The sequence below is a fragment of the Melospiza georgiana genome, chromosome 3 (genome assembly GCF_028018845.1).
Source record: "Melospiza georgiana isolate bMelGeo1 chromosome 3, bMelGeo1.pri, whole genome shotgun sequence".
NCBI classification, from domain to species: domain Eukaryota; kingdom Metazoa; phylum Chordata; class Aves; order Passeriformes; family Passerellidae; genus Melospiza; species Melospiza georgiana.
Genome location: NC_080432.1, coordinates 82,870,403 through 82,887,419, shown reverse-complemented (window position 1 = coordinate 82,887,419; position 17,017 = coordinate 82,870,403). Strand labels below are relative to the sequence as shown.

Genomic DNA, 17,017 nt, shown 5'->3' with positions numbered 1-17,017 from the left:
GAGAAGCACTAAGTGCCTTCATTTATGTGAGAAAATCATTGTCCTGTGGGATGGTTGGGAATTCGAGCTGACACATCCTGGCTGTGACACCAAACACGCTGAGTTCTGTGGTTGTTGGTACTGCTGTAATCCAGGTAGTGCCAGGGCTGCAGGGCAAAGCAGAGCCACCTCAGCCACCAGCACAGCTGTCACTGTCCTTACTTTGCAGTGACAACTTGTCTAACCCCTGTGCTTTGTTTTGCAGGCAAATACAGAGTGTCTTCTTCCGAGCCATCCACCTCTTCCACTGAAAATACTTCCAAGGCATATTCCTTGCTTAACTGAAGCACTGCCAGTGCTAAATCATGTAACTCTGAAAGGACCTCTTCAAGACACACACAAAAAGCTCCTGGGAATCACCAGGAAGCAGACTGCTTCATTTTGACTGAATTGTGCCTTGGTGAATTCTTCTGGAATAATCATTTCTGGTTAATGTGTAAGGCAGGGAAGCTGAGAGAGGAGGAATTTTACAAGGTCTGCCAATCCCAGAAAAGATGACAAGGATTTGAAGGCCTTCATGTGCAAGAAAGGACATTGGGAGTGAGGAACTCTCAGCCCTTAAGTGGGTGCTTAGCACTATGCAGTACTGAGACATGAATTGCAGTGCTTCACACAGTTGTTGTCCAGTGGATTTGGTATTTCCCCTATCAACTCTCTGAATGATCCCAAAGGCCTGTGTAGATACACAAATACCTCACAGCTTCTCTCCTGCCCTCCTAATAGAGTCTGAAAAGGCCATTGTGGTTTCCACTTTCTATTTAAGACTTTCTGGAACTAAAAATTTCCAACTGAGAAGGCCCATTTCAGATCTTCACTTTTGACTCACATAAAATGAAGACCGTGATGATTCCTGCATGGTCTTCTTTCAGATGGAAAGACTGAAAGCTCCATGTGGCACTTTTTTGAAGAAAAGGAAGATTTATGCCCTTAACAATATTTTTCTTTCCCTTGATATGTAATGTGGTAAGACACAGATGGTTGCTGCCCTCTGCCACAGGGGGGACTGCATTTATTTAATGCATACAATTGTTTAGAATGCAAGGAGTGCCTTGTATAAAGTCTGTATGTTTGGGTCTTCTCTCAGAGGAGAAACACACTTGAAGGACTCAGAGAATAAGTTCTATAGTGAATATAAATCATCATGTGCCAGGCAGGATGAATGGTTTTATATAAATTATTGCTCTAATACTGCATTTGTGGAACAATTTTTTTCAAGACTGTACACCTTTAAAGGCAGGACCCCTGTCTTCAGAAGAACCTGAAAAGTATTTATAATGCACACAAATGTTGCAAAATTTAATATACAATGTGGTAGAATCATGAAGATTTCGATTTGAGTTCAATATCAAATACTCAGCCACGTGGTACAGTTCTGTTTGATTGTTAGGGAATCAGGCCTGTGTTTGTCAATGGTGAAGCTGTTCCTGGAACTTTGGGGTGAATCAGGATGGGAAACTGTTCTCTACAGTCAGAAGCACTTATGATGGCTTTGTATGGGCAAGAGTTTATGAATTCTGTGTAATAGCTAATTAGTGGAAGTACACCAGCACAGCTCCAGGGAAAGTGAGTGATGATGTACTGACTTACATAAGTATCTGTACCTTCTAGGATTCTTGAGCAATTTTTGCAGGAACATTTCCAGAATCTTAATACAGGTGTTTTGGTGTGATTTTTAACAGTGTTTTGAGAGGTTCAACCAGTTATTTAATCTAAGTTTGAACCATGGCTGAGAGTAAATGCATAGGCTCTCAACACTGCTGCTTGCTATGGGATGAAGAAACAAAACTTTCAAAATACACACAAGAAATGGAGTGTATGAATTTTTATTAGACAGCAGCTCTACATGACACACTTTAATTGCCACATCCCTCAGAAATAAGCCAGATTGCTGCCAAGCCATTGGCACAACTTTTCATCCATATGATGACTGGTTTTCTCCAAGTTGCATTCATAATTTTTCTTTGAAAATGGGTGTCTTATGAACCAGGTTGAAATTTGTGCCCCCTGCAGTTCTTTATCTTCTAGCCATCATGGAAATGAGGACGACAGTTAAGACAATGGTTCCAGCAATTCCACCAATAGTCATTCCCAGGATGTTCCCATGGACTTGCCTTGACTGACACCTCTCCCCAGTGAAGAAGAAGGCTTGTCCTGATGGGCACCTGGGAAAACAAAACACAGATTCAGTGGATCAGGAGCCTTGTCATGCCCTCACCCCAAGGTCCTCACACTCACTATCCCAGATGAGCAGTTCCCTTTGGAGGGGTTCAAGTCACAATATTCCTACCTTGTTAGGAGGCTATTTACACACCCTGGAAGCACCAGAGAATGGGGCTTCTTTGCTTTATGCTGAGAAACCTGCCCTCCTGACTGCTGGAAGGAACTAGCAACTGTGGTAAAGTATTTTGTTTCTACTACTCCTTGACAACCTGATGGCTTAGACCTCTAAGGTCTGTAGCTCTGAGTAATTTTTAGCTGCATTACTTGAAGAAGAAAGCAGGACAAGGAGGGAGGAGGTCTGTGGTACCTGCAGCTTGCTTTTCCTTTCACATTCACACAGACTCCATCATTCTGACAAGGGTTTGGGTCACACGGGTCTGGTAGATAAGGCAGCTGGTCTTGGATGGGCTCCATGTCCTGGACTGCTCTCTTCTGCCTTTCAAGCACGAGGCCTTCCATAAGGGCAGATTGCACAGGTTCAACAGGAACTTCTGTGTTATTGAGGTGAATTATATCTTTAAAAAAAGGAGAAAGACATCAGAATCAGTGAATGATGCTATATGTAGCATGCCTTAAATCAGGGGCTCACAGGATGCTTTCTACACCAGAAGATGCTCCTTGTCCATTTTCCCTTAACAGAGCTCTTGCTGTACCACCACAAGTTCTGTGTATTTAAAGCACAAGATAGAAAATCATATTGAAATTACAGAAACTAGTCAGGTAAATCTGTGATGTTCTATGAGGCTGTTCTATTTGGAACCAAACGGTGGGGATGGCCTTTAGTATGTTCGGTGCTTAGAAGGGACATAGATACTGGTCAGGGTAGTTCACATTTCAAAACTCACTGCCATTTAGATCCCTCTTAACTCACAATCACTTTAGTCAACCTCACCCACCTGACACTAGGACACAGAAATGCTTTTTAAAGTTGATCCCCATTAGAAGAGATCTTGGAGACAGGTGTCGAGAGTTATTTGAATGTATGAAAATAGAAAGAATCACCCCTTTTGTAAGAAGAATCAGGAAAGGGGTCCTTACCATTAAATTCTGCAAAGATAATAAGGTCATCATTTTTCAGGAAGCTTCTTCGTCTCAGCTGGCTGTGAGATATGAAGGTATTCCACCCCCAGGTTACACTTCTGTAGCAATTGCACGACTCATCAAACCTTCCAGCAATTGATGGTTTATCCCATATTATAGTTCCACTACCTGCAAAGGGAAAATGAGAACCACAAAGCTGTGCAGCTCAAAGTACAACATGACTTTTCCCTGCATTACTGTGTTAAAGGTGATTTATGCTATAAAATCAGGGTCAGGCCTGAATTTCCCAAACAAATCCCAGAGGACTGACAAACTAAAGGTGCCAGGTGATCTTCAGGTTAGGTCTGCATGAGGATTCTTAGTCTATAAGAGGCCATTGAAATTCCACAACTTCTTTTTCCCTGAGAACTAAACAAACACAAATTACCTCTTCATTGTTACCAGCTAAGAGTTCCCTCCTGAGTAAGGACACTCCCAGACCAGTTTGTAGGCACCTATGGTTTAGAATTTAGCTGATTTTTGTCATTACTATGATTTTGTTAAACATATTCATATTCAGGGTTAAAAAACTCCTACTGAAAAAGTATGTACTTAAATTCCACTAGAAAAAAAGTAGAAAGGAATGAAAATTCATGTGCAGCATTTTATTATGTACAAACTCAGTTTTGTCCTATTATTCTAATTTCCATCATAGAATCACAGAAAAGTTTGGATTGGAAGACACCTAAAAGATCATATCATTCCAACCCCCTGCCATGGGCAGGGATACCTTCCACTAAAATAGGTTGCTCCAAGTCCCATCCAGCCTGGCTTTGAGTCCTTCCAAGGATGGGGGATCCACAGTTTTTCTGGGCAGCCTGTTCTAGTGCCCCACCATCCTCACTGTAAAGAGTTTCTTCCTAATATCCAATCTAAACCTGCTCTCTTTTAGTTTGGAGACAATTCCCTTTTGTCCTGGCACTCTGTGCTTTTGTGAATTGTCTCTCTCCATTTTTCTTGCAGGCTCCCTTCAGGTATTGGAAGGCCATAACTAGGTCCCCCTGATTGTTCAGCCTTCTATTCTCCAGGCTGAACAATTCTGAATTGACACATCCATGAGAAAGGGTGAATGTTGTGCATTCAGACCATGTAGGCTGAGGTTCCCTGAGTGTGTGTTGAAGTTGACTGAGCCTCCAAAATACAGTTTTAACTTAAATTATTGTTTAGTGACAGAATACTGCACCCTGCTGTCAGTCCATCAACCTGTGATGATGTGTCACCTATCACAATGGACAAACCACAGGTAGAAAGGGAATTGCCAGCTCTTGGGCAAAATCTATATTTAGAGTCAAGCTCAGATATCCCAGGTATTGTTCATAATAACATCAACCTTATGTATGTCACTTTTCATCTTATACAAACTTTCACAGGCAGGAATTCTGAGTCCCACACAGGGAAGATGTGCACAGCAAAGTGTCCCAAATTGGGAAATACGGCCAAAGCTTCTCAGCTCTGAGTCCTACACTCAGTCCTCTTGCTCAGATTCCTTGGCTGTCATTGCCAACATTCCTCCAGGCATTTATGACACCCCTTACCTGAGACAACATGGTCCTTGCTTGTGGTGAAGCTTCTGCTTGAGGACATCCTTTTCAGGACATCGGGGTCCTGGTCCAGCACTGTGAGTATGACCTGGCGGTTCAGAGCCGGCCACTCCAGAACTGCATCGTTCTCTCCACTGCACAGGTGGAAGGCAACACGAGCGTAGCTACTGTTCTGATAGTTGGGCAACACGCTGATGCCAAACCCATAACCCTCGGGGCTGTAAAACCTGGGGCTTTCAACAAGGCTGATGGATGAGTTCTCAAGGATTTTGCTGAAGTTGCGAATGACCCACACAGCTGTGGGACAGGGGGTCTCTGTCAGAGTCACATCATCAATAGCAATCCCACCCAGTGAAGAGCTGGGGTTGCCCTTCAGTCCTTGGAAGAGGTAACGGAATTTCTTCTGAGCGTTGAGGGTTACGTGGGCAATCTTCCAGTTGGAGTCACTGTCCGCTTTGGTAAAAGGAAAGAAAAACATTTCCATCAGTGGGATTAGAGATATTATAAAGCAACTTGCCCCTAACTGTCCATCCCAGCTGGACTTTTAGACAACTGGACTCCTCACAGAGTCCTGAAGGCCAGAGATCTTAAGTTGATATTGTGACTAAAATATATCCACATTGTTTTGTCATCTAAATGCTTTGGACATGTTGTACAAGGAATTCCTCACATATTAGGGAATGACAGTCTCCAATACAAAGGACAACAGCCTAAAGTTAAGATTAAACAAGAGGATGGGAATCAATGACCCAATGTATTCCCAACAATTTTTCATGTATTTATCCTTCACTGTAAACTGCGGCAGCCTCACGTAGGCAGATTATGACAGGTCTTGTGTTTTGACGACATAAATCACATGGAGTTTCAGTGGGTGAGTTTGTCCTATTTAGCAAATCACCCAAAGTGGGAATCCAGTTCACATTTCCAAAACTGCATATGCTTTTCCCAACTGTCTAAAAATCAGTCTGGGATTCTTACTGGCTGCAAAGGAGCACAGGTATTTTACACCTGAAAGCCCACTCTTAGATCATATAGCAGCCAGTGGAGACACAGTCAGCTGGTCTCCAGCGTGGCCTGGGGTCCCTCTCAGTCATTGAGTGCAACGTAATATTAGGAATGTTGTGACTTATACTGTGAAGCACTAAAATTACATTATTACAACCCAGAGTTTCTCTGCTAAATGTGCTCATGTAATACCAAAATTCTTAGCTGTATGGCAAGGTATCCTGGTAACTTTGGGAAAATCTTTTGGTTTCTGAGTCAGTCATAGGCAGAGTATGACAACTCCTCCTCTTTACTCAAATATTCATCTTATTTCCAGAATTACCTTGAAAGGTTTGAATTTTCCTCATCTTACGAATGTTCCCAGTGCCATCGTCCTCTTTCAGCCAGATGATCAGCTTGTCAGAAGGGCTTCCTGTGGTCCTGTAGAAGAACTGGAGGCACTGCTGAGTTCTCTTTGGATAAAGAATTCGGGACTCTAGGACTGCCACCTCATCTGCCTGGCCAGAGTTGGTGTTGAAGTACATGAAGTAGCCAGCATCTGGGAATAAAGGATAATCTGTCACTGTCTGTTTACACATTTCCTGCAAAGCTGCATGGTGTAAATTGATAATTTCATTTGTGCTCTTTTAGTAAACAGCAGAGCAGTACTTAACATGAACAATAAAGGACATGTGACAACCATCCAAGACAGACTGGGACAAGAACAGGAGTAGCAGTTCAGCATATATTTGGAACTCACTGCTGTCAGCTCATGTCAGTTGTGCATTTGTTGGTCTAATTGGAATTTGGACTCCTCTGGAATGTCAGAGATATATGAAGCAGAGAATTCAGTGTTGACTACAAGCAATAAGGAGATACATTTTTTTAAATTTGATTTATACTGAAGATAATCCAAAAATGAGATCTTAGAGGTCATGTGCTATATTACCTTGTAAAGAGTAAGATAATTTCTTATCTTATCAGCAATAAAGATAATAAGCAGGGGTTGGAGAGAAAACATTGTCCTGATCTTGAACATGCAGAAGGTCTTTTTTTACAGCTTGCCCAAACACTTCAAAACTCAATGACTCACCATAAGAAAATTACTTAAGAATTCCTGCTCCTCTATTTTCCATTAACATTTTTGAAATGTTCTTTTCTTTAATTTTGAAGTGTCTACTTTTATCCTCCTACTTACAAGGATTCACCATTTGCACACCTATCATATCTTGGTATCACACAAAATTGTCAGGTTTTATTTGTATTGTGTTGCATTTTAGTTATTCAATTTAGTCAATGGTTAAATTAATAAGTTAATTTTTTTGCTGTCGTGTGAAAGTTCCATGGACTCTTGTCCAAGATAACATATCTTAGAATCACAGGATGGTTTGGGTTGGGAAGAACCTTAAGATAATCTTGTTCCAACAGTTATACTTGCAGCTGCATAAAGGCAGTGCAGCTTCCTGCACGGTTAGTGAAGGGTCTTGAGCTGCTTATCAGGTTCTCTCTAATCAGTCTGGGGAATTATCTTCATTCACTTCCATATGGCAGCAATATTTTGAACTCATGTCCACAGAAACCTTGTTAGAGATTGTTCTATGCAATGTATGACACTTAACCAACAGTTAAACTTATTTTAACTCTTGCTCCAAGTGAGAAGCAGGGCTGTGAGCCTGTTGTTGCAATTGTTATAGTAACAAACACCCAAATGATCTAGACTCTACCTCGTTTTCGATAAGAAAGTCAAATAAAAGCAATGTTAAGTACCTATGGCAATTAGAATATGGCAGACTTCAGCAGACTCCCTAAATGTTTAGCTGTACTTTCTCTCCTTCAGTTTAGCCAGCAATAAGTCAAATACCCAGAATATCAAAACTATCTGGGGAAAATAGGATCCATCTATGTTAGAAACCTAAATTCGCCCCCATTTGAAATGATTGCAGAACCAGTTCTCAAAAATGTCAGAAATTCCTGATGGTGTCAATGATCCTTTGGAGGTGCCAAAAGGAGAGACACTCTCTTCCCATGCAATTAATTTCTACACTCTGGAGATCCTCAGAGGTACCCACCCCTCTCCATTAACTCTTAAAAAAACCATTGATGCTTATTTTGGACTGAGTCACTGGATGTTAAAACATAAGGGCACATAAAGTGTCCAGTTCAGGCAGATGTGATAATCTCAAAAACTCATTTAAATTATCTTTTTCATTTACAATTGTACTGTACAGGGTAAGAAAGATGAGAGAAGGAATTAAGAATTCGTAATGAGCTGAGGGTTAGAAGTATGTATTTCTAGAAAATATCAGGTGGTTTTCTTGAGTTATATTCTTGGGCCTGATCCATTGCTACCAGCATTATAAAAGGTTGTTAACAACAACAATTATAAAGGTTGCTAATCACACCTGTTATTTCCAGTTGGTGGATCATTTGGGGGGAATAAACTACTCCTGAGTGCAGCAAGACAAAGAGTAACAAAGCAAAGGAATGTGCTTTAAGTCAGGAGTCCCTCTCCCTCTACTGAGCCAAAATTTACCACAGAAGTCACTTTTATCTTGGAATTGTGTAGTAGTTTACCCTGTCTAAACAATGATAAATTCAGCTATTGCTTTTCAGAACAGCCTGCTGGGATTTAATCCTTATTCTCAGCTGTAAACTAGCACACTGTGACTGAGACTCACTGCTCTATTTTTGAGAATGTCTTCCTTTCAAAAATGGTGAAATTACCACATCAAAATAAAAATTATCCCTGAACTCCTATCATAAAATCTTTGCAACTTTCTTCTACTTCCAGAAGTAGAATTCCACAAGCTTAACTTCCCATTTGCATTGCAAACAGAACATTTATGAGTGGCAACAAGTGCTGTATATTCTTATCATGAGGTAATATAACTCTTACACAGACTTTGGAAGTTGCAGTAAATTGTTTTCCAGGTTATATTTAAAAGACCTCTGGTTCAGATTGTTCGTTGTCCCCTTTGATCTTCCTGGTGTGGACAACATTCCACTACATTGAAAAAGTTTGATGAGAGTGGGAATGCAAAAACTTTCTAGAGTCTTTACCAACTTCTCTGAACCCATTATTGCAGTCAACCCTGGGGAAACCCAGCTCAGAAAGTGTTTTGTTCCCTTCTTTTACCTCTACAGCGCCCAGAAAGTGTGTGGTCCTCCTGCCCCATCACACTGCCTTTTTGGTGGACCCAGTCTTGGTCATGCTTTGTGCCCTGGATCATACCACAGATGTTTTCAAGCTCAAAAGAACACTGGTCCAAAAAGGTGTGAGTTGAAGCTGAAAAAAAATACACACATGGTCACCTCAGAGTGAGCTTCTAGCTCATTAAAATTTCTTCTTTAATTTTGGGAGGGGTTGTTTACAGTAGTATAACCATTCTGTAGATAAGACAACCCTCACGTTAGCAGATGTGAGCCCAATGACTCAAAAGAGGAAACATTTGATTCCTGGAGGGATTCCCTGGATAAAGACAACAATCTTTGACCTCTTTGCTGAAGGTTAATAAGCCCCCTGTGGAAGTGACAGATGGTGACTGTCTTTGTCTCTCTTTGCCAGCCTTGCGGTATTTAACCATTCCTCAGCTGAGGTTATTGTTCTTCATAGCAGTTTCTCTCATTAACCTGAGCTCTGTCCTTCCACTCCAAGCAAAGTCCACCCAGTTACCTTGGGCTGGTTCAGATGAGTTTGCCTTCAAGGTGATGTTTCTGCTGGCAACACCAAGGGGACAGTAACTTCTCATGAACAACCATGATCAGTGATAACATCAACCAGCTCAGCAAACACCTAGGCAGTGTGGGACTCTAGACCTAGGCAATCTCAGGTGCAAAATAATCTGATTAAGTCCAAATGTCAGTAAAAGAGGACAAAGTGCAGTTGCATTCACCTCAAAAAGCACAAGGCTGCCCACACACCACAAGCAGAACACAACCACAGGTCTGAACTCCTGGGAGCAGCATGGAAGAAAAAGTGTGGATGGTTTGACTTTCCTTGACGAATCTTTCCTAAAATTATGACAGTGAGAAGAGCCAAAAAGGGATGAGAAGGGAACAAACTGATTGTGTTTATCTGCACACAACAGGTCCTGTCCCATGCCTCTTCAAGCACATCTGAGAAGAGCTTTTGTGAGTTTAGAGACATAAAGGAGATGAACCAGCCTGGCTCAAGTACAACCTAAGAAATTGTTTGCCATGGTAAAATTCTGACTTACTGCAGTTGTACATGCGATTCAGTCTTTCCAGGTCAGTGGCACTGAAGTCTAGACGTTGTCCAATAATGTCATCAAACGCTGGTATCTTTGCTGTGATTGTGGGGACGCTTTCATTTTTGTTAAATGAAAATGGTTGATAGTGCATCACTGATTCGTAGTCATAGGGGGTGTTCAGATCAGTGATGTAGGTGTCATCATACTTCACAAAATTGTGCTCTTTGCCTGGTAAAAAAACAGAAAAGTGCTTCCATTTTAGAGAAAATGGAAAGGAAATGGCATTACCATCTCCCCTTGGATACAATTTTCTAAGGCACAAATTATATACCCCAAAGCAATTACTTCACAACAAAATATTAAAATTTAGCAAGATTTGTGTTTGCCATTTGGACAACAAAGCAGAGCCTTTGGATTGCATTTCCACTACTGAAGTCACAGGTGACTTCAGTAAATTCAAAAATTAATATCAATGAGCTGTAAAAAATGGAATACATAGGAGGTGAGATTAGAATTAATAGGAATGGTTTAACAGTAATGATCCTGAAGGATTAAGTTTAAGGATTAATGTACTCCATTCAGAATCTGTGAATATTGATGCAAACATTTTCCAGGTATTAGATCATATATGGAGAAGGAGAGGCCCTGAAACTCATAAAGGAAACAAATATGAAAGCCCAGAAGTGTCTTCAGGTTCTGCTCTTCTTTGAAATAAATAATGCCCTAGCAATCTCTGGGGGAAAAGATATTTTTACCCTAGATTTACAACATTGATATGATATTTCTACTGAAATGGCTTTTGGAAAGAGGTTTCTCTTGGTTTCTTGGTGAAGTAATTTGTACCTAGAGAAAGTTTTTCATTATGATGAAGGTGTGTGCTAGGGCAAAGAGAGAGACTCATTTCACATACTTTGGTATAGAAGTAAAAAGATCTTGCCAGCATTTACAATTGCAAGTAATGTTTTCAGAATATTTGGCATTCTTTTTCAAAGCCAAAACAGCACACGACTGTGTTGGTGGGTAATTACACTTTCTCTGCTTAACAGCTGCCCTCCCCTTCTGCAAATCACAAAGGTCTTCAGTTCAAGGCTTGAGATTATATGGAGCTTAGAATTGTTTTCTTACAGAGACTTGAATTGCACCTTTTATCACAATTTTTTAAAAAACTCTCTTCTAGTCACTCTTTTTCAAATATATCATTGTTATGTAATACAGAATCAGATCTCACAGGGGACAACAGGAAAAACTGTCTAGGGATCAGGGGGACTGTGAAGAGTTTGTTGAAACTCATAAAGCTCCTGAATATGGTGATACTGAACCTGAAGGCAAGAGTCTGCAGACACACCTGGGTAGGGGAGAGCAAGACAGAGCCCTACTTCATATTTCCCATCTGCTCTAATAATTTTAAGGGTTTTTTCATGTGTAAAGTGAATATTTTCAGTTTCAGGAAAGCCTGAATCTCTGAATATAAAACCTTTCAGATTTTGGAAGGATCATGCCTACAGAAGAGCTACCTCAAAACTCATAATCTAAATAAGTTTACAATTTGCATTACATGGTAAAAGGAAATAGATTCATAGAGGGGAAGTAATTTGTTTAAAATAAGAGACCAGAGCAGTCCAAGAGCCAAGGGGAAATAAAAGTCCTGATTTCCAAGCAGGGCCTCTCTCTTCTGGCCTTAAATAATGTCCGGGCTTGACCAGAGAAGTTGCACCAAAATTTATTAATTACAGTGGTCTCAGATGTGGTTCACTGTTTTCTAAAATTCTATCCTTAGGAAGGTCTTTAAATCTAGAAGTGAAAATGGGATATTGATAAATCTACACTTTGCAAAATGTAACTTGAACGTTAAAACCCACCTTCAATAATTTCATCCCACCAGATATTGACGTAGTCATCCCGGTCCATCCTCGACTGCTCATGGTAAAATCCCAAAGCATGCAGGATCTCATGTTCCACAATTGCTCTGTAGTCACACCCTGACCCAATTGAGAGGTTCTGTCCAGTCTGCTGGTTCCCCACCATGGACCAACACCTGAGAAAAAGGGAGAGCTTACTCTCTGTTCAGTAGTTTTCTTCTCTGTATTTAACTTCTGAATTTGCTCACTGGATTTAGAGTAAGATTGTAAAAGGTTTTAATATGAAAGGAGTCACATTAATCATTATTTGGATGCTGACCACGTGCCTTGATACCCTAAAAATACTCCAGCCTGAAAGCAGACTAAGCCCCAGAAACTATCACTTCATTACTTGTCCTCTGTGTCAGGGAAGATCACCCTGCATTTTTGAAAGCCACAGAAGTTTTGTCCTGCATCAGCTGCCATTTGGCCAAGAAACATAAAACACACAACCTACATGGAAACAGTAAATTCATTGAAACAGGCTGAGCATTTTTGCAATAACTTGAGCTAGAGAAAAGACCCAGGAGTATTTAGAACAGCAACATTTGGTCCTTTTTAACAGCAACCATGCTTTGCATTGGCCAGAGGTGTGAAAATACATTTCTAGTATTAAGATCTTCAACACTGGCTTGTCAAAAATCATGATGCTTGTAAACTTGTAAGAGAAGTGTTGTAGGACACTCAAAGAAGAGATGAAGGCAGAAACATGAACTTCTGGGAAAACAAGAAATATTCACAGCTGATACAGTGAGATTTTTGTGCTTTTCTACATTTTCTTCCAGAACATACTTAGCTGTAGGAAATAAATCCTTTCAATTCTTGAAAAACTTGACTCTCTGTGCATAAAACCCTTTCAGATTTTGAGAGACCGTTCATTAACAAGGAGCCATATCAAAACAATAGAAATATTATAATAGCTTATCCTTTCCTTTCCTTTCCTTTCCTTTCCTTTCCTTTCCTTTCCTTTCCTTTCCTTTCCTTTCCTTTCCTTTCCTTTCCTTTCCTTTCCTTTCCTTTCCTTTCCTTTCCTTTCCTTTCCTTTCCTTTCCTTTCCTTTCCTTTCCTTTCCTTTCCTTTCCTTTCCTTTCCTTTCCTTTCCTTTCCTTTCCTTTCCTTTTTTTTTCTCTCTTTCCTTTTCTTTTTTTTTCTTTTTTTTTGTCTGCCTTCCAAAAATTTTCAGACTTAACTTCTAGTTATTCACATTCTTGGTAAGTTAAAAGGATGTACATGGAGGTATTCATCAAAATGGAAAACAACCCTAGATGGAAAAGTGGAAGTAGTTGATGAAAACCCGGAGAGGCTGGGCTCCACCTTCAGAACTCCTCCTCCAAACCGCAGTCAGCAGAGGGAGCAGCTGCTTGCGAGCTTTTTGTCTAAGAGTCTAAGGTGAGCTGCTTTGCTGGCGGCCTCTTTTTGTCTGCTGGCAGCAAACCTTTAGACTGCTGAAGTCAAATGAAATGAGTTCCCAGCTGATTCTGCCTGGCAAAACTAAACAGAAATTGATATTATCCTTACCCATTTTGCTTGCTAAAGAAAATGTAGGATCTTTCTCCCTCATATGGCTTGAAATCAATGCAGGACTTCAGGCGGAACATTTCAAATGCCTGGAGAATGACTCCTTTGGCATTCAGGTCTGGAAAACAAGGACTGAACCTTTACTACCTTGCAGTTTGTTCACCTTGGAGAGGTAAGATATGTACACATACACATGTGGAACCAAAGGAAAAATTATTGAAAAGAGAAATTATTGAATTTGATTAAATTGTGGTTCGCTATGTTAGCTATAGAAGAAAGAAAACAATTTTGATATAAACAAGACTACAATAAGTACTTATTAGTGAAGTTTAACATTTTTAATTTGAAACGGTTCTGAAAAAGGCAAAATTTTAATCATAGTGTCTGCAATGCAAATAAGGATTGGAGATAAAATCTGAATAAAGTGTCTGTGTTACCTAGGTCATCACCCAGAATATATGGAATGGGGAACTTCCATCTGTAGGTTTCATTTCTTAAGGCATTTCGCTGATTTTTCTGAAAATGGAATTAACAGCTGGTGAGGTACCTACTGTAGGGAGATGGGCTGATTTGTAGCAAAAATACAATTAGGACAAGCAACAGAAAGCTTTTAGTTACTTACAGGGAGCAAGATATCACCCTGAAAGAGGTCCAGTCCAGCAGCTGAAATGGTATTTAATCAAAAATAGTGTCAATGAATTTCAAATATATTTCATTTCATAAACCACATTGAACCTGCTTATATAAAGTTAATGTCCTTGGGCATCTACAGAAAATAAATAAGGACCAGCCTCTATACACTGAGTTACAGGTAACAATAAAAGTAACAGCAGTTTCTAGTTTCTACTCGATATTTACTTCATGACTATGTCTTCCTGGCAGTGCCTTTGTGGTGGCACAATTATCTGTGGTCACTTTTGATGAGCTCTGCTTGTTCTCAGGCAGTGACAAGAGTCACACAATGGAAGAGTGACCAATAAACATCTAAGTTGTGTAGCAAAACATGTTTGCAAAACTTTATAAAAATCATATAGAGATGGACAGACAATGCAGCTGGGGCTGCAGAGTCCTTCCGAATCATACAGTGTTTTTCTGCCTTAGCACCATGGGTCTGTCCAAAATTCAGAAACAAAAGGCATCTGCATCTTTTGTTCACATAGACTTACAATCCAGGAAATATTCAGGTGTCATGGAGAGTTCTGAGCTCACTTGATTTTCATTCTCTTGTTACCATGAGCTACCTGACCATCAGTCTCCTTGACAATACTGAAAATTCAGCATTATGCTCACGACTCTTCAGGCCTCATGAGAATTTAGATGTGAACTCACCCAAGTTGATTTGGGGAATGTCTTTGAATACCTCACCAGCTCCAGCATCTGCAAGACAGTCAAACCATAAAGTGTTCAGATGTGGTGGCTCACAGCAAGCAGAAGGAAATGCTTCGGAACTCAAACCAGCTCACACAGCACTTACCAGCTTCACTGGAGAGCTGTCCCACCTGGAGGAGAATGGAATACAACCAGTATAAGGTATGAGATGCCTCTGGACTGAGAGGAGCCTATAGAAATCAGGTTTTACTCACAGAGACTGGAGAACCATAGACAGAACACAGCAGAAGTGTCACACAGAGTGGGAAGATGCTGGAGCCCATTTTTGCAGAGGGAACAGAAACTGCTCCCTCTCATGTCTGGCAATATATAGGGCACGTTGCTGAGCTTTCCATGGAGCTTCAGCCAATAAGCATCAGACTTTTCACCTTTGAAACATTATTATAACAGTTAGATTTCTTCCTGAATGGCAATTGCTGGCATTGCTCTTATCAGCTACCTAAGTCCATTTGGAGGAAAATTACAGAGAGGAATGTGGTAACTTCATGTCTTCAGTGCAGTTGGTGAAAGACACACCCAGGCTTCACATGACAGCTTCTCCTCTGGCCCAAAGTTGCTGACTCCTTCCCCTGTGTTTGTTTTCTGTCACCATTATCACCTTGACTGCACAGCAGAAAAGCCACGCTCTTAGGCAGAATTCTTCCAGTTTTATAGCACTCCAGTGCCATTAGAATTTGGCCCAGTGCTGCTTTCAATTAATAATTAACACCACATTGTAAAGATTAGAAGTAAGAGAGATATGATTGTGAATCCCCTGACAGTGTCTTTGCTCAGCTGATCCCATCCCAGAGCTGATGCTCCATGCACAACCTGCCACCCTCAGCCTCCAGAACAGTCACTTAGAGCTGTAATCCTTGGCCTTCCAGGTGGGTTTCAGAGATCACAAACTCTTGTCCTGTATCTTGCTATCTTCTTTCTCAGGAACATGGGTCAGGAAGGGCTCCATAAATCTCTAGTTTGCTAGAGTGCATCAGTATTCCCACAGCCCCCATGTGCCCTGGAGTGCCTGAGTGCCTTTAGCTTAGGCATGGAATCCTGCTCCTCCATTTCACATCTGAAATTACAAGTCCTGGATGTGAGGATGTTCACCTCTGTGTTCAGCAATTAGCAGAGAAGGGCTTGTGCCATGACAGCCCTACCCACAGCCCAGGCAGAGATCTTGAGTAAGTAGGTTTTGAGTAGGAAATGGACCTGTCCTAGAAAGAAGTCAGCCCTTCAAGCTAAGCAACATTTTTTTCCCTAAACAAATCAAAGCAGGAATCTATTCATAAGAGATAACATTGCAGAGGAAAAAGTACAGAGATCTTTTCTTGTTTAGAGAAGAAGGGCCCCAGAGCACTAATCCTTCACCTAACATAAATGAATGTTCTTCAACACTTTCTTTTAGGAAGAATTGTGGCTGACACCTAAGCTGAACAGGACATACTACTAGCAAAATAAGCATGTCTCAAGATACAACATGTCAAGGCTGTTTTCACAGGCAAGCAAAGAGAGTCAAAACACAGCACCAAGGCCATATTTCCACATGTTTGGCAGTGGATGTGAGAAAGGAAGCAAAAAAAATGAAGCAAAAGCAGAACTGTCTGAAAACCACTTGGTTTTAGTACCCTTAACTTTTAAACTCAAGAACCTAAAGCAGATGTCTAAAGATAAGTCATTCTGAGAGCATTTATTTGCTTTCACAGATATATACAGGGAGTCTTTTAGGCACTGTGCTAGTCTCTAAGCTCTCCCTGGAGCTCTCTCTTCTCCAGGCTGAGCAGCCCCAGCTCTCAGCCTGTCTCCGCAGCAGAGGGACTCCAGCACCAGTTGCATTTTGTCCTCCCTGGAGGGCAAATGCATGCACATTATTCCATTGGCTGCAGTTGTGGGAAGAACTTGGTGATGGGAAAAGCTGCTGCTCTTCCACTCTGGGAAGTACAGCAGGTGCCTTTTGGTCTCTTACTCCACATTGTATGAAGTGGCCAAAATTGCTGTGCATCAGTATTCCCACGCCCAAGGGAAGATCCACCCTGGATTCCTAGACACAGGTACTACCTGGTGTCACTAAATGCAGATAATACCTTTTGTTAATCTGCTTGCACTGGTTTTAACTCCACTGTAACACAGAAAAACTCAGACAGAGAAATGTGCTGAA

At 40.9% G+C, this 17,017-nt stretch overlaps 2 protein-coding genes across 2 annotated transcripts in view; one reads left to right on the top strand and one right to left on the bottom strand.

Annotated features, from left to right (window-relative positions):
- The window catches only part of ADGRF5 (adhesion G protein-coupled receptor F5), a 41,257-nt gene extending 39,597 nt beyond the window's left edge, over nucleotides 1-1,660 (top strand). Inside the window, exon 22 of the mRNA XM_058020334.1 lies at nucleotides 245-1,660. Coding sequence (XP_057876317.1) covers nucleotides 245-324 — 80 coding nt within the window. The 3' untranslated portion in view covers nucleotides 325-1,660. The remainder of the gene's footprint in view (nucleotides 1-244) is intronic.
- Nucleotides 1,661-2,053: 393 nt separating this feature from the next.
- On the bottom strand, nucleotides 2,054-15,143 carry MEP1A (meprin A subunit alpha). The gene is made up of 14 exons (XM_058020866.1): nucleotides 15,075-15,143; nucleotides 14,966-14,990; nucleotides 14,821-14,868; nucleotides 14,114-14,154; nucleotides 13,929-14,007; nucleotides 13,492-13,609; nucleotides 11,935-12,110; nucleotides 10,082-10,303; nucleotides 9,001-9,150; nucleotides 6,208-6,423; nucleotides 4,868-5,333; nucleotides 3,298-3,464; nucleotides 2,567-2,774; nucleotides 2,054-2,201 (listed from the first exon to the last, which is right to left on the bottom strand). The coding sequence occupies exons 1-14, from the start codon at nucleotides 15,141-15,143 to the stop codon at nucleotides 2,054-2,056; spliced, it is 2,133 nt and encodes a 710-aa protein (XP_057876849.1).
- Between the last annotated feature and the right edge of the window lie 1,874 nt (nucleotides 15,144-17,017).